The sequence below is a fragment of the Pangasianodon hypophthalmus genome, chromosome 25, assembly GCF_027358585.1.
Source record: "Pangasianodon hypophthalmus isolate fPanHyp1 chromosome 25, fPanHyp1.pri, whole genome shotgun sequence".
NCBI classification, from domain to species: Eukaryota; Metazoa; Chordata; class Actinopteri; order Siluriformes; family Pangasiidae; genus Pangasianodon; species Pangasianodon hypophthalmus.
The window spans coordinates 15799197-15818008 of NC_069734.1; the positions used below are offsets into that span (position 1 = coordinate 15799197).

Below are 18812 nucleotides of genomic sequence, written 5' to 3' on the forward strand. Positions count from 1 at the left end.
TTGTACTGTGTTTATATTACGCACACAGACTAAATTTTTTCCTTTCCTTCTTCTTTAATGATCATCTTAGCTGTGTTTCCTTCTGAGACGGAAAGTCAGAGTGACGTCATGTTGAAGTGCTTGACTGACTTACGCAACAGCCATTAGCATTCATTCAGCTATGCTACATCCTCACCAGAGAGTAGCTTAGCGAGCTAGCTAAAAATGTACTTACTGTATGTAATTAAAATGAGAATATCTCCAAAACTATGTTTAGATATATTACTTGCATTGGTGTCCATAACACTAGGGGACCAAAAGCTCTGAAACACCAAGTTTGATTTCGGGGGCATTTTAACTGTCTTTTCATATCTGATCAAAGCAATTTGTCTCAAAACATTGTCTCAGTTGCATGGATTTTGAAAAATCTTGCTTACATGACATGAAAACTTGGTGTTTGAGATATACGGAGACACAAAGATATGCAAAGTACAAGTACAAGCACACGTTTTTGGTGCTTGTTGTTACCATTACCCGTACTGAAACCCGAATAAGCACCCTAACATGCCATTATATTCAGTTTCCCTGGTTTACGCAGCGGCTACAAAAACCGCACAAGTGTGTTTATATGCTTACGCGACTAAGATTGTTCTTTAGCGAGTTGATTTTAAATGACGTGCATTAGCTAGCTATATTAGATAGCTTAGATGGAGTAAGGTTGCAGTGGAGAAGAGCAGGTTTTGTTTCAATTTGGAAAATAATTATAATGATAATTTCAGAGAGGACAGTTTGTAGTCAGCTTTGCTTTGATTGCCATCATTAATCATGTCCAGATTGCTGCCATTTCATTTCTTCCGTCCATTAGGCTTACATCACATACTATCATTTGACGTTTGCATTGGACAATTTCTTACAAGTTTGAGTATCAGTAAATTTTGACGGTATGGGACGGATACTGGATACCACCATTCCTAGACAAAACATTTGTTTATTTGCTGGTGGATGGCTTTCTTATTTCCTTAATAATCCTGCTATATTGTTCTTTTATGCCAAGTGTCAAAGATAATCAGACATTTTCTTGACAATTAATTTAGCAAACAAATACAGCGCCTTAGTGATCAAATACCATACAAAACATCCAAAATTTTTAAATATGCTTTGATTACTACCATAGAATTATAAATATAAAAGAATCTATAAATATAAACGTACATCTCAGTAACACTGTATGCTACTGGCAATGCCCCATCAGAGCAGATGTTCTCCAGTTGTGACATTACCATATGAGCTGTGCTATAATGAGCGGAGGCTGCTTGAGATCTCTCATCAGTGAGATACATCCTCTGGGATTATGGCAATGAGGGAGGAAAATCATACTACCGCAGGGCAAAAAGATGTCCAAAATAATGATCATTGTTAAATCTTGGAGAACGCACTCAACGTGATGTTGGTCTAATGTTATGCTGCTTTTAGGTAATCAGACCACAAATGGTATTGCTACTTTGCTCCAACAGTTTTCTGGCTCTAATGATAATTATAATATGGTTGCAATAGCTTTGTAATGTCTTAAACTGTGTGTTTGTGTTGGAAATTTTAGCTAGTGAGATTTCCAGGATTAGGGATAATCCAGGGTCCAGGATAAGGACTGTCCACAGCAGCAGAAGGTGAGTGACAAGTGCAAAAATTTAGCCGGGATATGCTTCCAGGTCAGGTCTGCCAGTGCTGCAGCTCATGGAATGGAGTTACAGAACCACACTAAGGATCTGGGTTTAGTTCTTGGCAAGGGACCTCGGGGTATATCACCAAAAATGCGATGACATATTTACCTGATTTGATGGCAAGGACTACAGATTGGATGAACTGGGACCCAAAATCTGCAGAAAAACCATACACCTGGCCACAGTGGCTATACAGTTTTGACACAATATCGATCCCAAGTTGCTTGTAAACCGCTAACACCTTTATTCGGACCTTTGCTGATTGTTCACTGGCACTGATGATTGACCACATCACTTGGCACGGTTGAGTAAATGGTTCCCCCAACCCTCTTGAGAACCATATAAATTAGCTCAGTTTATTTACATCTTATAGCATTGAACTACTCCAACAGGAAATCCCCCACAGCACGTAACCTTCTTGGCTAAGTCTGTGCACTAACTCAGAATACCAGTTTCAAATAACTCTAGGGTGGCATGATGGAGGAGCAGATAGCGTTGCTGTCTCATAGCTCCAGCTTCCCCGGTGTCCCTGTGGGTTTCTTCCAGGTTCTCTGGTGAACTCTCACCTCCCACTAGCATGCCAGTAGGTGGAGTAGCCACCTTAAAAATCCCCCTAGGTGTGAATGAGTATGTGCATGGTGCCCTGAGTCTGACCTGCATCCAATCCAGTGTGTATACCCACCTTGCACTCAATGTTCCCAGGATTGGCTCCAGATCCATTGCAACCCTGACCAAGATAAAGCAGTGTCCACGTGTGGATCGTCACGTTGGGTTTATTAAGTAAATCAGTTTCAGTCGACATTGCGAGTCATCTGCTAATTAGCTGACACATGCCAGAAATATACAGACTAAACTGTGTAGAGTGTAACACCTCTGTCAGAAACACTTAACCGCTCTCGTGGCATTAGAGCTATTAGTTAACTTGTGCCAAAACCATGATACCTGCTATCTGTTAAATATGTATTGACTTTCTGTGTATTAAAATTTGTGCAGGAAGCATTTAGGTGATACAGTGCTATCAGAGATGGTAAGTCATTCTCTTTTTTTGAATCTTTCTTGTACCTACGCCTTTCATACTTTAAATACATTTAAGAGTTTATACTTTTTCTATTTTACCTTGAGTGATGAACATGTAATTCAGCTTTTCCTAGAGAATTTATTTAGATGAGTAAATGCATTTTAATAAAGTGAAGAGTTTGGGTAATTTTATCTCCTCTGAATGCTATAACCTAAACGGACACAGCATATTTTCTTAATATACACTTAATATACACACATGATTCAACTCATTGGCTTCTTTACAAATCTTCCACGAGTTAAATGAAGTGTGTTAGAGCGTGGACCTGTGTAGAGGAATGAGGTTCGATAGGATTGTGAACCACTGCTGTATGAGATTTCTCCCTCTTTTAGGGAATAGTGACCTGGTTGGTGAAGGCCATCTGTTTTTGTCCCTCCAGCATTTTTGCGGCAACTGAGTGAAAATTTCCTGACATTAGCTATTGAGACAGTTCGAGGTAGAAAGGCTCTTCTGTCAGGGCAAGTTTGAAGTGTGTGCTCTGATCGGATGAGAAAGCTTGCATTATGGTCATGGACAGCACTCTGTGGAGAGAACCCTGAGGCCACACATACACACACACACACACACACACACAGATAGCAGATGAATACTACTATCCGTAGAATGCCAGAACCTTCAGAAACATGCCAGCATGTACACACACTTTTAGTGGATGCAGCAACAGATGTGTCGCACCAATGAGCAAGATAGACACATCATGGAAAAGTTCATGGCTGTGTTCGTTAAGGTCACCATACACCCTGAAGCTAATTGATCACTGCTTTGGGTTTAGAAATGTGTGTGTGTGTGTGTTGCTGAGCTGCACGGCCATGGGTAGAGAAGATAACACTGCAAAATACATATCTAAAGATCTACTACCAAAATAAGATACCACAAACTAAAGTATTTACACAATACACAAGAAGACAGACTAAATGAATAGAGTATTATAGAACTAAGAAGTGCGCAGGTGGGACAAACAATATTGATCAGTGATTGGTCATTGGGGAAAAATGATGTTTATGATTGTTTTTTTGGGAAACAGTGGCAATAAATGATCGGTCACTGGGAAACAATAGTCAGTAATCAGTGATTGGTCACTGAAACAATGGTAATCAGTGATTGGTCATTGGGAAACAACGGTGATCAGTGATTGGTCATTGGGAAACAACAGTGATCAGTGATTGGTCATTGAAAATAATGGTGATTAGTGATTTTTTTTGGGAACACTGGTGATCAGTGATTAGTCATTGGGAAACAATGTGATCAGTGATTGGTCATTGGGAAACAATGTGATCAGTGATTGGTCATTGGGAAACAATGTGATCAGTGATTGGTCATTGGGAAACAATGGTGATCACTGATTGGTCATTGAAAATAATGGTTATTAGTGATGTTTTTTTTTGGGAACAGTGGTGATCAGTGATTGGTCATTGGGAAACAGTGTGATCAGTGATTGATCATTGGGAAACAATGTGATCAGTGATTGGTCATTGGAAACATGGACTCATATAATCGCAACTCAAGCTCCACTGGTGGTGAATTGACCGAACCTGCTCTCTCAACTCTGAGCTGGAGAGACGTACATCTAATGTCTGCTTAAAAAGTCGCTAGGTTTGTCTCCAGGCTCATGTTTCAAAAATAACATTGCTAAAAGGGTCTAAAAAGTCATGCTTATAATTTGCTATTTTGACTTGGCAATGTTTTGGTTAATCCTTTAAAGAAAACCTGACCACAGTATGAATAATAAGCTGACCGAGCACTCATCTGCTACACTTTTACAGCATTATATCATATAAAATGCACCAGCTGAGTAATTTCCTTATAAAATATTTGGTAAAATTGCTTTTGGTTGTTGACTCTACTGTAGAACTTGTGTCTAGCTCTGAAATAACAGGGTAACAAGGTTTTAGCTCATTTTTTTTTTCTTAGACTCTGGCCTATTATTACGGAGTGTTTGTTTTTTTGTTAGAGACTACAAAGCACTTCTGTAAGACGCTGTTGGTAAAGAAGGCTGATAAATAAATGTAAACATGATCTATGCACAATTTTACGCAGTTTGAGAGATGAAATCTAGCATTAATAAAGCAGAGAACTTGGCACCAGCATCTCTTCCAGGCTGCTTTAAGATGCCCAGAGGAAAGCAAAGAGTAGTTTAGCTTTTATTGCTGACTGTTGCTTGTCTCCTTCAAACAACCCAACAAATCAAATAAACATGATGCATATTATTTATCTAGTCACTATGTCATAAGTTTTCAGCATCCGCGCTGGCACACGAGGACCGGCGGATCATCTTCATGGCCATTTTCTGATACAGAGAGACAAGGTGAGCACTCAGCATTTTGAGTGGAATCAATAAATAAGTCGCCTGCCATGTTTCTCCATTTGCTTCATACATTTGTCAGTACACAGAAAGACGAAACACTCTTTTAGGGAAGTTTATAACTGACAGAATGAGGGATTTACCTCCCTTTTAGGAACAGAGAATAAACGCAAAGTTTTTAGTGTAGAAACACTTCCGATTGATAAATTCTTCTTTTCTCCATCTTGTTCTTTTGCTAATCATTCTTTCTTTTTTCCCCTTATTTATTGTTATTTCTGCATCCCACTCTTTCTCTGTCTTAACCTTTTACTTCACAAAATACTGGAAATTTGAAATTGCTGAACATTTACACCACCTTTATTGGTATTGGTACTCAGGAGTGGAACTAGAAGCAAGGTTTGTTGTGGATTGGTTGCAAAAATCACGTCACACACCCCATCATGTGTCATTCCTTACCTATCCTGATTCTATATAGTGATCATATACTGTATAGTTATCATTACCCACAAATCATAAATGCTACTTATATGCACAGTTCAGTGAATTTGTTTTCTAATAGCTCCCCATTAAACTGGCCTGTATCTTTGTCTTTAGAAACCCATTAAAAAGCCATGATGGAAATCAGCACTGCTGCACCTTATCTACAATTTTTAATGCAGCCGTGTTATCTAGGAGCTTCTGACTAAAAGTGTATCTGTCTCAGTGGAGGAGATGAGGTCACATCCCATGTTACATCTCTCTCTTTCCTTTCTTTCTTTCTGCAACTTTCTTTCCTTATTGATCTCTTCCCTCACTCTCCGGAGGGTTATGCCAGGGTTAGCTCGAGTGGGATTTAGCAGCCATGTCCGCGTCTTATCGATGGGGCACAGGAGACCATTCAGAGGTCGGCCTGGAGCAGATAAACCTCATATCGAACTGTAATGCCTGCAAGGTGGTGAACATCGATTGGGCAAACAGCATGTTTCTGTCCCTCCTGATCCTACAGGACAATCAATAAGTCTCAACTTGCTGGACTGTTTGGAAAATTAGGCTGCATCCAAACATAGTGAGCACAATTTATTTGCAGTGCACTATTTGATAAACAGGAACCTGCTTTGTATTCTGAAGGGTTCGAATAATCAATAAGGCCTTTCTGACCTTTCGGACCTCCTAAAGCTGCTACATACGTGACAACAAGTAGTGCAGGTACACAAAAATGTGTAAAATATACATGTTGGGGTAGGGTAACTGTGTGTGTGTGTGTGTATGTATGTATGTATGTATGTATGCAGTTATCTAATCAGCCAATCACGTGGCAGCAGCACAATGTATAAAATCATGCAGATACACGTCAAGAGCTTCAGTTAATGCGCACATCAAACATCAGAATGAAGAAAAAGTGTGATCTCTGTGATCGTAGCATGGATATTAGTGCAAGATGTGCTGGTTTGAGTATTAAAATCTCCTGGGATTTTCACACGCAACAGTTTACACAGAATGGTGCGAAAAACAAAAAATATTGAGTGAGTGACAGTTCTGTGGGTGGAAAACGCCTTGTAGATAAGAGAGGTCAGAGGAAAATGGCCAGATTGGTTTGAGCTGCCAGGAAGGATATAGTAACTCATATAATCACTCTTTACAACCGTGGTGAGCAGAAAAGCATCTCAGTGTGCACAAAACATCCAACATTGTGGCGGATGGACTGCAACAGCAGAAAATCACATCGATTTCCACTCATGTCAACCAAGAACAAGAATCGGAAGCTATGATGGACACAGACTCACCCAAACTGGACAGTTGAAGATTAGGACAAAAATCACCTGGTGTTTTTCCAGTCTTCAGCTATCTCAGTGAGTCTGTGTCCATGATAGACTTCCTGTCAGCTCAGACCAGTCTGGTCATTCTCCTCTGATCTCTCTCATCAACAAGGTGTTTCAGCCTGCAGACCCTCCACACACAGGATGTTTTTTGTTCTTTGCACCATTCTGTGTAAAGTCTAGAGACTGTTGTGTGTGACATTCCAAGGAGATCAGCAGTTTCTGAAATACTCAAACCAGCACATCTGGTACTAACAACCATGCCACAGTCAAAGTCACAGAGATCACACTTTTTCCCCAATCTGATGTGAAAATTAACTGAAGCTCTTGACCTGTATCCACATGATTTTATGATTGGATTGAATGATTGCTTCCAAATTGCTATTATTATTATTATTATTATTATTATTAGGGGTGTAATCATCATCATTTTAAAAATTTTAACATTTAAATGATCAACAAGTAAATAATTTGATAACTATATTTATGTAGCATCTATGTATCATTGTAGGACACGTAGTAGTTCTATGAGAATTACAGTGGCTTGCAAAAGTATTCAAACCCCCTGGAATTGATCAGGTTTGTCTGAGGAAGTGAAAGCTGCATCAAACCACCCAAGCACTACCTAGTTAAGACCACCCATGTGTTCTTTTGAGATGCTATATTTGGCCAAGCTTCAAAGCACTATGTGTGGTGCAAACCGAATGCAGACCATACCTCAAGTAACAACATCATTACAGTGAAATATGGTGGTGGTAGCATCATCAGCCACCAGCACAGCACAAGCCCAAACACAAGGCTAAAGCAATGCAGGTGTGTTTAAAAACAAAAAGGTGAATGTTCTACAATGGCCAAGTCAATGTCCAGATCTGAATCCCACTGAAAATCTGTGGCACGGTTAGGAAAGTGCAGTCAACAAACAACATCCCACCAAAGTGAGCAACCTGGAGCAAATTCGAAATCCAGGAAGAATGGGTGAAAATCACTTCCAAACAGTGAGCACAGCTGGTAGGAACTTACTCCAACAGCCTTAAAGCTTTTATTGCAGCAAAAGCTGGTTCTAACAAGTGATAGTCTGAAAGGGTTGAATACTTATGCAAGCAGCATTTTTCAGTTTTTAATAAAAAAAAAATCAATTTGTTTACGTGTCATTTGTAATCCAGACAAATCTGAAGACATTTAAGGTGGATGAGTACTGCATATTTGGCCAATTCGACAATTTTATTTTTAACTTGAGCACTTAAAGGCACTTACAGTCCCAAATCTGTGCTCTTTTGAAACCGTAATCATCGCTGTAATGGGAATCGAAACTAATAACATCCTCTTTCCTTTCTCTGTTGTTATTTCTACATCATGACTGGAAGACTGTGACATATTTAATCAGAATCATTTCTTTTGGCTTGAGAGATGCCTGATCAAGTCTTGCAAGCATTCACTATTCCACTGGATGCCTGATTCACTGGCCTAAAAAGTTCATCCATTGTCCCTGTCCATTTCTAAATGGATTAATAGAAAAAAACAACATTAAAAAATATAAAAATAATATGAAAGCCATTTCTTTACAGAGGTAAAGCACAATAAAATGTTTGTATATGAACCATAACGTAGACTCCTGCCATCAGCTCTCTTAAAATAATTCCATTTTTATTCTGAAACACACAAATGTTCCTGTAGTGATTAAATCATTTATGAGGCGTGAAACCACCCTGAGGCCACCTGCAGTACTACACCAATAACAGCAGCATTTCCCTGTATTCCGGGCAACTGGAGTCACTCATGGCCTAGCCATCTCTAACAGGATAATCCTCTCTCTTCATCTCTCTCTCCCTCTCTCTGTAGCTGCAGGGTCAGAGCAGAATTATCACGTTATGCTAAATTATGATCTTATGGTCTGTTGTTGCTGAAAGGAAAGCTGTATCCTACCAGTAGGATGCTCTGTTTCTTTTGCATCATCTTGTGCTCATGTGTTTCTCTATATTGAGAACAGAGCAATAATAATCCACTGCCAATGATCAATAAGCATTAGATCTATTTCAATTCTTTCAAAATGTCATTATTATTTGTTCTCTTCCAGGTCCTGGTACTAAACTGGTACTTTGCTAAACACTTCATAGTGTTTTCCTGTCATGCGTCAAGTGTTAGGTCAAGGATAGGGTCCGGATTGACCGCAACCCTGACCAGACCCTGTTCCTGAAGAGGAATGAATAAATAATCTGATTTAAAATGCAACTTTCACTCTAACCATTTACATTTCTTGTCAGTGTGAAATCGTTCCCAAATCACTACAATCTAACCCCCGTATAGTCTTCATTCATTCTCCAACCTTCAATAAACACCGTTATTAAAGACTCGGCTTTTCCACAAGTATCTTTTGTGGTGTGGTTTCCTTGGAGCTAAACTTGTGGTCCTTGCAATTACTCATTTGACCCCACTATTATTACATGTGTCTATGATCTCTTTACTTAGTATTCACAGGGATATATAACACCTCTCTGTGCTCTTTATGTGTTATAACGTATACGGTATATTATTCCCATAGGCAGGATTTGTCAAAAAGATTGAAGTATTGTAAAAGCCGTATATCAACAAATGTCAGGTGACTTTATGTCTTTATGGCAGTAGCCACTAATTGGAACAAGCTTTTATAAATGTTTATGGTTATAGGCTTATGTCAGTTGTCATGAAGTGCTTTTGTAGGTGCCATGTAGTGCTATGAATACTACACCTAAGTAATTATACACATTGTGTATAATTATGTATCAAGATTATACAATTTGTTCTTTTTTTGTGATTAAAATATCTGTAGCTCTCCTGAGTAAAAGACCTTTAATTGTTGTCCTTGGTTGTTTTTCAGTTCTTCCTGTAACATCTAACATGCCCTTGCTCTCGGTCAATTCAGGAGTAATTGGTGAAAAGGTTTTACCGTTAGATTCTTGGACTTTGTTTATGTCGTTTCAGTCTAAAATGCAATATGAGTTAATGTAAGTTAATGTAAATTCACTCACTCAAGTCATTATGAAACAAATCATTCTAATTATTCAAGTAAATGAGGAAGGAAATCAGCAAGTTTGCTTCAAGTTTCCATTTCAGTGCAAACAACGTACCAGATAAGAGCTTGGTGGAAGAAAGGTACGCATTTTCATATGTTTTTATACTTTATTCGTCATGTGGTACATTCAAATACTGCAAAAAGTAGTCTGTTTATAAAGTATTGTAGAAATGAAATGAAATGAAAACTTTTCAAATAGCACAGAGACACTGAACTGTAAGTTTTAAAAAATATTGAAGTGCTATAATGTCATTAGTTTGACTTAATAACTTGTTATATTGCCTTAATAACTTATTACTTCAAGACATCATGCCCCTATTTCAACTTAATATCTCATTACTTTGACTTGTTTTGGGTGATCTTATTTCAATTTAATATTTAACACCTCATAATAGACCAGTACGACTAATCAAAAAAGAGTCTGATGCTCATATTGAACATCCTTTATACTGAACATGTTCTTTATTTGACTTTATAGTATACAGCTGTGGAAGAATAATGCCTTATAATCACACCGTCCGGTGTCATCTAGATGAGGATGGGTTTTGAGTCTGATTTCTCTGAAAGTTTCTTCCTTAGGGAATTTCTCCTTGTTGTTCCTTCCTAATTACTGAATAATTCTTATAATAATAATTATAATTCTTATTCAATATACTGTTTCTCAGACATCGTGTTATAGTGCATACAGCTAACGATTGTTAATTCACTTAAATGTGTTCAGGTATGGTACATCATACTAAACAATCAAAATAGCCGCTATGACTATTACATAACTTGTTATGAGTCAAAATAATGTAATGAGGTAGAGTTATTACGTTAAAATGACGAGATAATATCTTGAAATGACGAGTTATTAAGTCTAAATAATGAGAGATTAAGTCAAAATCATGACATAGAGCTTCAGCATTTTTCACAACTTGCACAGTTGACTAGTTGTGTACTTTTCCATCTGTCTTTCTTATTGAAGAAACCATCACTTATAGTGTGCTATATACACTATACATTGTGAAAGATTATATGGTTATAGAAAATTAAATTATAATTCTAGTACTGTGCATGTTTTTACCACTATATAATCTGTCTTTAAGAGGTGATGCAGCCATGCTGATTAGAAAAAGACATTTTTCAGCAGCAGCAATTCTCATGTTGCTGGCAGGTAAGCTTTTTTTTTTTTTTTTTTTAATAAATATATATTAAATTTGTATATGCATTCCTATATTACTGTCTGTGCCTGTATAGTATGGAATGTGCTTGACTTTGGTTGATATCTGTCAGATGTTAACAGCTGCTGTAATCATAAAGACTGTCCTGTGCTCATCCCAGGATTCTTGTTAACAATCTGCTCATACTGAGCTGTTTGTCTTTACTCTTCTACGTCTGTATACTGTAATGATTTATAATCCCACTACCCGGTGTCACCCAGAAGAGGATGGGTTGGCTTTTGAGCCTGGTTACTCCTCATGGAGTTCTACCTCACCATTGTAGTGCTTTGTGACAATGTCTATTGTTAAAAGTGCTATAAAAATGTAAGTGAATTGAATTTGATTGAACTGAGATACTAAAAGTTTTTTTTGAAACAAAAAAAAAGGCTGCCTATTTCACCACACTGTCTGATATTTATATATGGTGTGTGTGGAGTGAGCTGTTTTGGCTGAATTGTTTTAGAAGCAAGAAGCGTGCAAGTGCGTACTTAGTTAGTGTATAAACTCACAAATTTGACTCGCCCTCTATATGTGTGTGTGTGTGTGTGTTCCAGGAGTTCAGGCTCAGCATAGTGTAACGCTTTTCTCACAGAGTCTCTGTGCTGTTACTGGATCTACAGTAAATATTCCCTGCACATATTCGGGCCCTACTTATCTCAGACAGAGTGAGTGGTATCGAGTCCAGGGCTCTGAAGGAGAACCACAAGACCTGAACAAAGATCCACAATACTCAGGACGAGTGTCTGTAAACAGCCAGTGGTCTTCCTGTGAGCTGACGCTGAGGAATGTAAGTGTGAGTGACTCTGGAGTTTATAACTTCAGATTTAAAGTCTCACAGAGAAGAGACTGGATATCAGCATCATCTGGAGTTCATCTAACTGTTACAGGTTATAACACACACACACACTTTATTGTTTCATATGTGGCAGACGCGTACCATAGGTATTTAGTATTTACATGATTTGGAGATATGATGTGAATTGTGTGTAGACTTGCAGGTGAAGGTGGATCCTAACACTGCAGGACAGAGAGAAGTGAAAGTGACCTGTAGCTCCACCTGCAGGCTCAGCACATCCCGTTTCTACTGGTACAGGAATGGCCAATTCAGGAAATACGCAACCGATGCATCGATTGTGCTCGACTCCACCCGTTCAGTTAATGCGGGCAGCTACTCCTGTCGAGTGTATGAGAGTTCCTACTGCTCTCCCCCAGCGTGTAAGTGTCAGAATCTGTCCCTCAACATCAAACCTCAGCTGATAATTAAGCATTGAATCCGATCGTGGCATTAAGGTTTTTTTTTTAATCCTTTAAAGTACATTACTGTTATACATTTTTATTTAATATAACAGCATTCCAACTCACTTCTATTCACCTGAAAGAATCTCAACGTTTGAAGTAGTCAAATAATTACATTCTTAATTTGACAGACGCGCCATTTATAAACCAATTGTTTAGAGTTTGTATGAAGCCTAGAACCCCAGAATGGTATTACTGTTGAAACTGTGTAATGCCATAACTGTTGTGCACACAAATACACATTTAATTATGTTCTATTGCCAACATTCTCATTGTGGGGACTGGTGATCCAGAGGCGTCTTAATAATAAAAACCAGAAGGGAAGTTTCAGCACAACGATAAAGTGATAAAACTGTTGGAATAAAAGTCAGTGGAAATGTTTCGTAAGTACACTGCAGATACTCCCTATATATACTGTATCCTTAATTATCTCAGGGGTGGATAAGCAGATTTTGTGTACAGTCTGTGTAGTTTTTTTCTTCGTAGATGGCCAGTTGGCAACTACACTATATGGCCAAAAGTATGTGGACACCTGACCATCACACCCATATGTGGTTCTTCCCCAAACAAGACTCTAGGATGTCTTTGTATGCTGTAGCATTACAATTTCCCTTCACTGGAACTAACAGGCCCCAAACCTGTTCCAGCATGACAGCGCCCCTGTGCACAATACAAGATCCACATTGTTTGCCAAGGTTGGAGTGGGAAGAATTTAAGTAGCCTACACAGACCCCAGACCTCAACCCCACCGTTGAACACCTTTGGGATGAACTGGAACGCTGACTGCACCGCAGGCCTCCTCACTTGACATCATTGCCTGAACTCACTAATGCTCTTGTGACTGAATGAGCAAAAATCCCTACAGCCATGTTCCAAAATCTAGTGGAAAGTCTTCCCAGAAGAGTGGAGGTTATTCCAATGGCAAAGGGGAATGGGATGGGATGTTCAAAATTCACATATGGGTGTGATGGTCTGGTGTCCACAAAATTTTGGCCATATAGTGTATGGTCAAGAACCAGAGAAAGAAAATAAATCCTACTTCCTACTGACTTTTGCAAAACAAATGTGTTCATTTGGTATGTAGGCTTCTCAAAGCTGTTACTATACTGCTTCCATGTCCCACTGCACTACACACATCGGCTGAGGTGTGATCTGGCTGACGGTAGAACGATTTTTGGTAGACAGATTGATTAGCATTCTCTCTCTCTCTCTTTCTCTGTTGAGCTACACATGCTACTCCCAAGGTATCAGCGATCCTGACTCCTTCCGCTCTCCGGACCTGCCTGATCTTTCCTGATACCCCACTTCTGTTTGGAGTTTTCATCACCTGAAAATCACTCGCCGCTGCTAAGGATGGCCCCACATGGACAGTCTAAAGATCACCATGAGATCACTGTGGATGGTACCACATAGAAACCATAAAGATGGCTGTGGATGTTTCTTCCATGGATAGCCTTAGGACTGCAATTGCTAAAAATAATTTTGCACTCAAGTCTCCATCATTGAACAGTTAATATCTTCAGTTCGATACAGCAGATTTTAAGTAATTCAGAAATGCCTCTGAGGCTCATACTCATGTTCACAACACTTTTTGACTATATAGTATACAATTATAGAAGAGAAATCATTTTTATTTGCACTGTCTGGTGTCACCCAGATGAGGATGGGGTCCCTTTTGAGTCTGGTTCCTCTCAAGGTTTCTTCCTCATGTTGTCTCAGGGAGTTTTCCTTGCCACAGTTGCCTCTGGCTTGCTCATTAGGGATAAATTTATAAATACAAATTTTATATCCAGAATTTATACATTTCTGTAAAGCTGCTTTGTGACAATGTCCATTGTTAAAAGCACTATACCAATAAAATTGAATTGAATTGAACTGAATTGAATAGCGTTCACAGACGATGAGCTTTCATTAGCAGTCACCTCACTGTTAAACATTTCGAGAGAAATTTAAGATGCTAGAGTCAAATAATGTTAAATAGTGTAACTGTGATTTGAGGAAAGAACACCACAGCTCGTAGCTGAAACGTTCGCAAACAATTTGTCGAAATTATCATTTGTCCACCGTAAATGCAATGCTTCAGAGATGTGCGCCTCTGTCTCTCTGTGTGTTTCAGGTGTATTGGGTAAAGAATGTTGGGGTGTGACTTACACTCCTGATCGTGTGTGTGCTCTGAAAACTTCATCGATTGATCTCTCCTGCGCTTATAAACACCCTGCAGGCCTCACAGTCATAAAATCAGTGTGGTTCATTAAAGAGCAGGTTGGTGTTGAGCCTGTGGATGTGAGAGACTATGAAGAGTATCAGGATCGAGTGCAGTACACACAGAGCTCCCAGAATGACTGTAGTCTGAGAATCACTAACCTGAGAGAGAGAGATGCTCAGACCTACGGATTCAGATTCTACACTGCCTGGAACAAATACACCGGCCGACCTGGAGTCACTCTGACTGTCACAGGTAATGCTGTATGAGACACATTAAGTTAACTATAAGAATATTATATATTTGAAAATATCACCAAACCATGCTTATTGTTTGCAGATCTGAAGGTTACAGAATCAGATTGGTACACCTGGTACAGGAAGCTGAGCTGTGTCACCACCTGCACTCTGTCTAACAACCCCACTTACATCTGGTACAAGAACGGACAGCGTGTTACTGACAAGGAGAGAAATGAAATGTATCTGTATGACAGTAGTGAGGATGCAGGCAGCTACTCCTGCTCTGTAAGAGGACATGAGGAGCTTCGCTCTCCTGCTGTCTGTAAGAACTCACTTTAAACTTCACTAACTCTGTCATCGTCTCACTGGGAGCTTCTGTTAGATTCCAATAAACTCACATGCAGTGATTTATGACTGAGTGATGCTTTAGGGTTTTTTTTTTTTTAATTTAGATTTCTATTTAAATTAATTTTGTATGTTTCAGGTGTTTTTGGTGAGAAGAGCTGCTGGAGTGTGACTTACTCCCCCCAGACTATCTGCTCTCTGATTGGCTCATCAGTGGACATACATAGTTATTACACCTTCCCTCATCATTACAAGGTCACAGAAGTGTTCTGGTTCATTAAAAAGCAGGCTGATGCTGTGGATGTGAGAGAGGATGAGGAATATTGGGGCCGAGTGCAGTACACACAGAGCTCCCAGAATAACTGTAGTCTGAGAATCACTAACCTGAGAGAGAGAGACGCTCAAACATACAGATTCAGCTTCTACATTGGCTGGAATAACTACATCGGCCAACCTGGAGTCTCTCTGTCTGTCACAGGTAATGCTGCATGAGAAATATTAACTATAAGAACATTCTACTTTTGAAAATAACAACAAACCATGCTTATTGTTTGTAGATCTGAAGGTTACAGTATCAGACTGGGGTATATGGCAAGTGAAGTTGAGCTGTGTCACCACCTGCACTCTGTCTAACAACCCCACGTACGTCTGGTACAAGAACGGACAGCTTTTTACTGACCAGGACAGAAATGAACTGTATGTCGAAAGTGAGGATGCAGGCAGCTACTCCTGCTCTGTAAGAGGACATGAGGAGCTTCGCTCTCCTGCTGTCTGTAAGAACTTACTTTAAACTTCATTCACTATGTCGTCATCTCACTGGCAGCTTCTGTTAGATTAAAATAGTTATATATATTGACACACATCTGAGAGACACTGATGGTAGTTGTTATTTTATAAAATATTCTAATATTACTATGGCTAAATCCTGATAATCCTGAAGTTTTAGTAATTATGCTTATACACAAAGGAAGAATGGCTTATCAAAATGGCTTATACAGAGACTCACTATCTAACTTAAGCCCTATTCAGATGGGATTTATTTTACATGAGGAAGTGGTGGCTCAGTGGTTAAGGCTTCGGGTTTCTGATAGGAAGTTTGTGAATTCAAATCCCAGCACTGCCAGACTGCCATGGTTGGGTCCTTGAGCAAGGCCCTTAACCCTCACAGTTGTTATAATTGTAAATCCCTTTGGATAAAAGTGTCAGCCAAGTGTCAGACTGTTGAAGTTGACTGTTCAGTGGAAATAACCCCAAGTAATGTACATCATGTGCAACTTGACATGCTGGTAAATATTCCACAGTATTCTATGGGAATGTATTTTTTAACATTTTCTCACACACATCGAAACACTCCAGAAGGTGCTCTATTGTATCACCCAAATTAAGCCAGCACAATCTACAAAACAGACATAGACTGGATTAGTATACTCTCATGACCCCTCACAAAGCTGTGCAAGGCTAAAGAGCTGGTCCACTGGTCTACAGCTTGTGTAGAACCTGAACTGTTTCTGCTGAATCCTATCCCTACAACTGTGCCATCAACTTGCTCCCGGGTGCTTCTCCACCTCAGGCTAGGATCTTTGCACATTCTGGTTCTGACAAACAAAAAGCAATGGAGGAGTACATTCAGAATTCATTGCCGTTAAGATTCATTCTGCCCGCCACCTCATCAGCAGGGGTAGGGTTTTTCTTTGTGGAGAAGAAGGGAGGACATGTCCACTGGGTTAAGGAGTTCCTCAAAGTGCTCCTTCCATCACTCAGCAACATCCCTAGTAGAGGTCAATGATCCTCCTTACTTGCTCTCTTCTCCCCATCCTGAGTCACTCAGTGTTTTGCCAGAACATCTTTGGGGCCACCTGAATGTCTTTTTCCGTGGCCTCTTCAAACTCCTCCCATGACAAAGCTTTTACTTCTGCAACTGCCTTTGCTGCAGCCCTACTGTCTCTCCTATACCTCTCGACTAAATCAGGAGGGCCCTCCATGAGCAATACTCAGAAGGTGCCACTAGGCACCTCTTTCTTCACCACTAGTGTCAACCAGCATCCTATGGTTGTTACCCTGAAAGACATTGACAGCCTTTCAGTCTACTTCTTTTTTTTTTAATCTGTCTCTATTATACTACTGAGAATAAATCTCCATTCAGACTCAATATCCCTTATATCATGCGGTACAAGGGAAAAGTCTTTTCAGAGGTGTGAGATAAATTTATCTCTCACTGAGGCTTCTGCCAGACCCTACCAATGTGAGTGAAAGGCTGATTATATCACACAAGAACTCAGACTCTGTCCCTGCCGGTGATGTGATATTCCACATTCCTAAAGCCAGTTTCTGTTGAAAGAGTCTGTTGTAAACTGTTCATTACATGACTGTTACCAACTGGCATTAAACCTCACTTCATTTTGCAGGTGGTGAACCTGCAAGATGGCTCCATACAGCCATTTCAGCCTGAGCATGCGTACATGTGTGTCCCAGCCGCTAGGCACACACATGTTCGAAAACACCACCCCCAGGCCTTGCTCCAGGGATGGGTTCTGGTAACCTTAAATTGGGCAGGACATACTTTTTTTATCATTCATTGGGGTCTTTAGAATCCCTCTTCACCACAATACCCTCTATGAGCCTTCCAACCATGATGGGGTACATAACACCTGACTTAGGTATTTTACTGTGACTAAAATATATAAACTAATATGTATGTAATGTGTAATTCTTCGTAATCTCCCAATCAGATTCCCCTAAAAACACCATAGCAGAGGTTCTTTCATCTGGAGAGACAGTGGAGGGGGATACAGTGACTCTGAGCTGTAGCAGTGATGCAAACCCTCCTGTTCTCACCTACTCCTGGTTTAAGCAGATTGCAGATGCAGACACACTGCTGACAACAGGCCAGAATTACAGCATCAGCAACATCAGCTCCCAGCACAGCGGACTGTACTACTGCACTGCTCACAACCAGCTGGGACATCACAACTCTCTACCAACCTTTCTAGATGTGTTATGTAAGTGTCCCGCCTTGATCTCAGTGTATCCAAGCTTAATAATATGTGAACTATCAATAAATACATCGTGATACTGGTTCACTAGGCCATGGACTAAGAATACCATCAGTCGAAAAACTGTCAACACGATTTTTTGTCCACGTCATTGGATTACATTTTGGTTGTGTTTGCTACGGCTCTTAACAAACATCGAGTACTTGCACTTGCGTCAAACTCAGTCCCTGACAGTAGGTCTTTAGACGTCGTTTGAAGACTGCCAGTGACTCAGCTGTTCAGACGTCTAGGGGAAGTTCATTCCACCACCTAGGTGCCAGAACAGAGAAGAGTCTTGATGCATGCCTGTCTTTTACCCTGAGAGATTGTGGGACCAGTCAAGCAGTGCTGGAGGATTGGAGGGAGCATGGTGCAGTGCAGGGTGTTATAAGTGCTTTGAGGTAAGTGGGTGCTGGTCCGTTTTTGGTTTTGTAGGCAAGTGTCAGTGTCTTAAATCTGATGTGGGCAGCCAGTGGAAGGAGCATAGCAATGGAGTGGTGGTGTGAGAGAACTTGTTGAAAACAAGTCATGCAGCAGCGTTCTGGATCAGTTGCAGAGGTTGAATGGTGCTCA

The 18812-nt window shown here is 39.9% G+C and overlaps 1 protein-coding gene across 1 annotated transcript; it reads left to right on the forward strand.

Annotated features, from left to right (window-relative positions):
• Positions 1-10576: 10576 nt before the first annotated feature.
• On the forward strand, positions 10577-18745 carry LOC113547431 (sialoadhesin). Its single transcript, XM_053229294.1, has 9 exons — positions 10577-11078; positions 11679-12011; positions 12115-12339; positions 14537-14878; positions 14963-15184; positions 15347-15685; positions 15765-15980; positions 17937-18206; positions 18675-18745. Exons 1-9 carry the CDS (start codon positions 10979-10981, stop codon positions 18743-18745), a joined length of 2118 nt encoding a protein of 705 aa, XP_053085269.1. The 5' UTR covers positions 10577-10978.
• Positions 18746-18812: the final 67 nt, after the last annotated feature.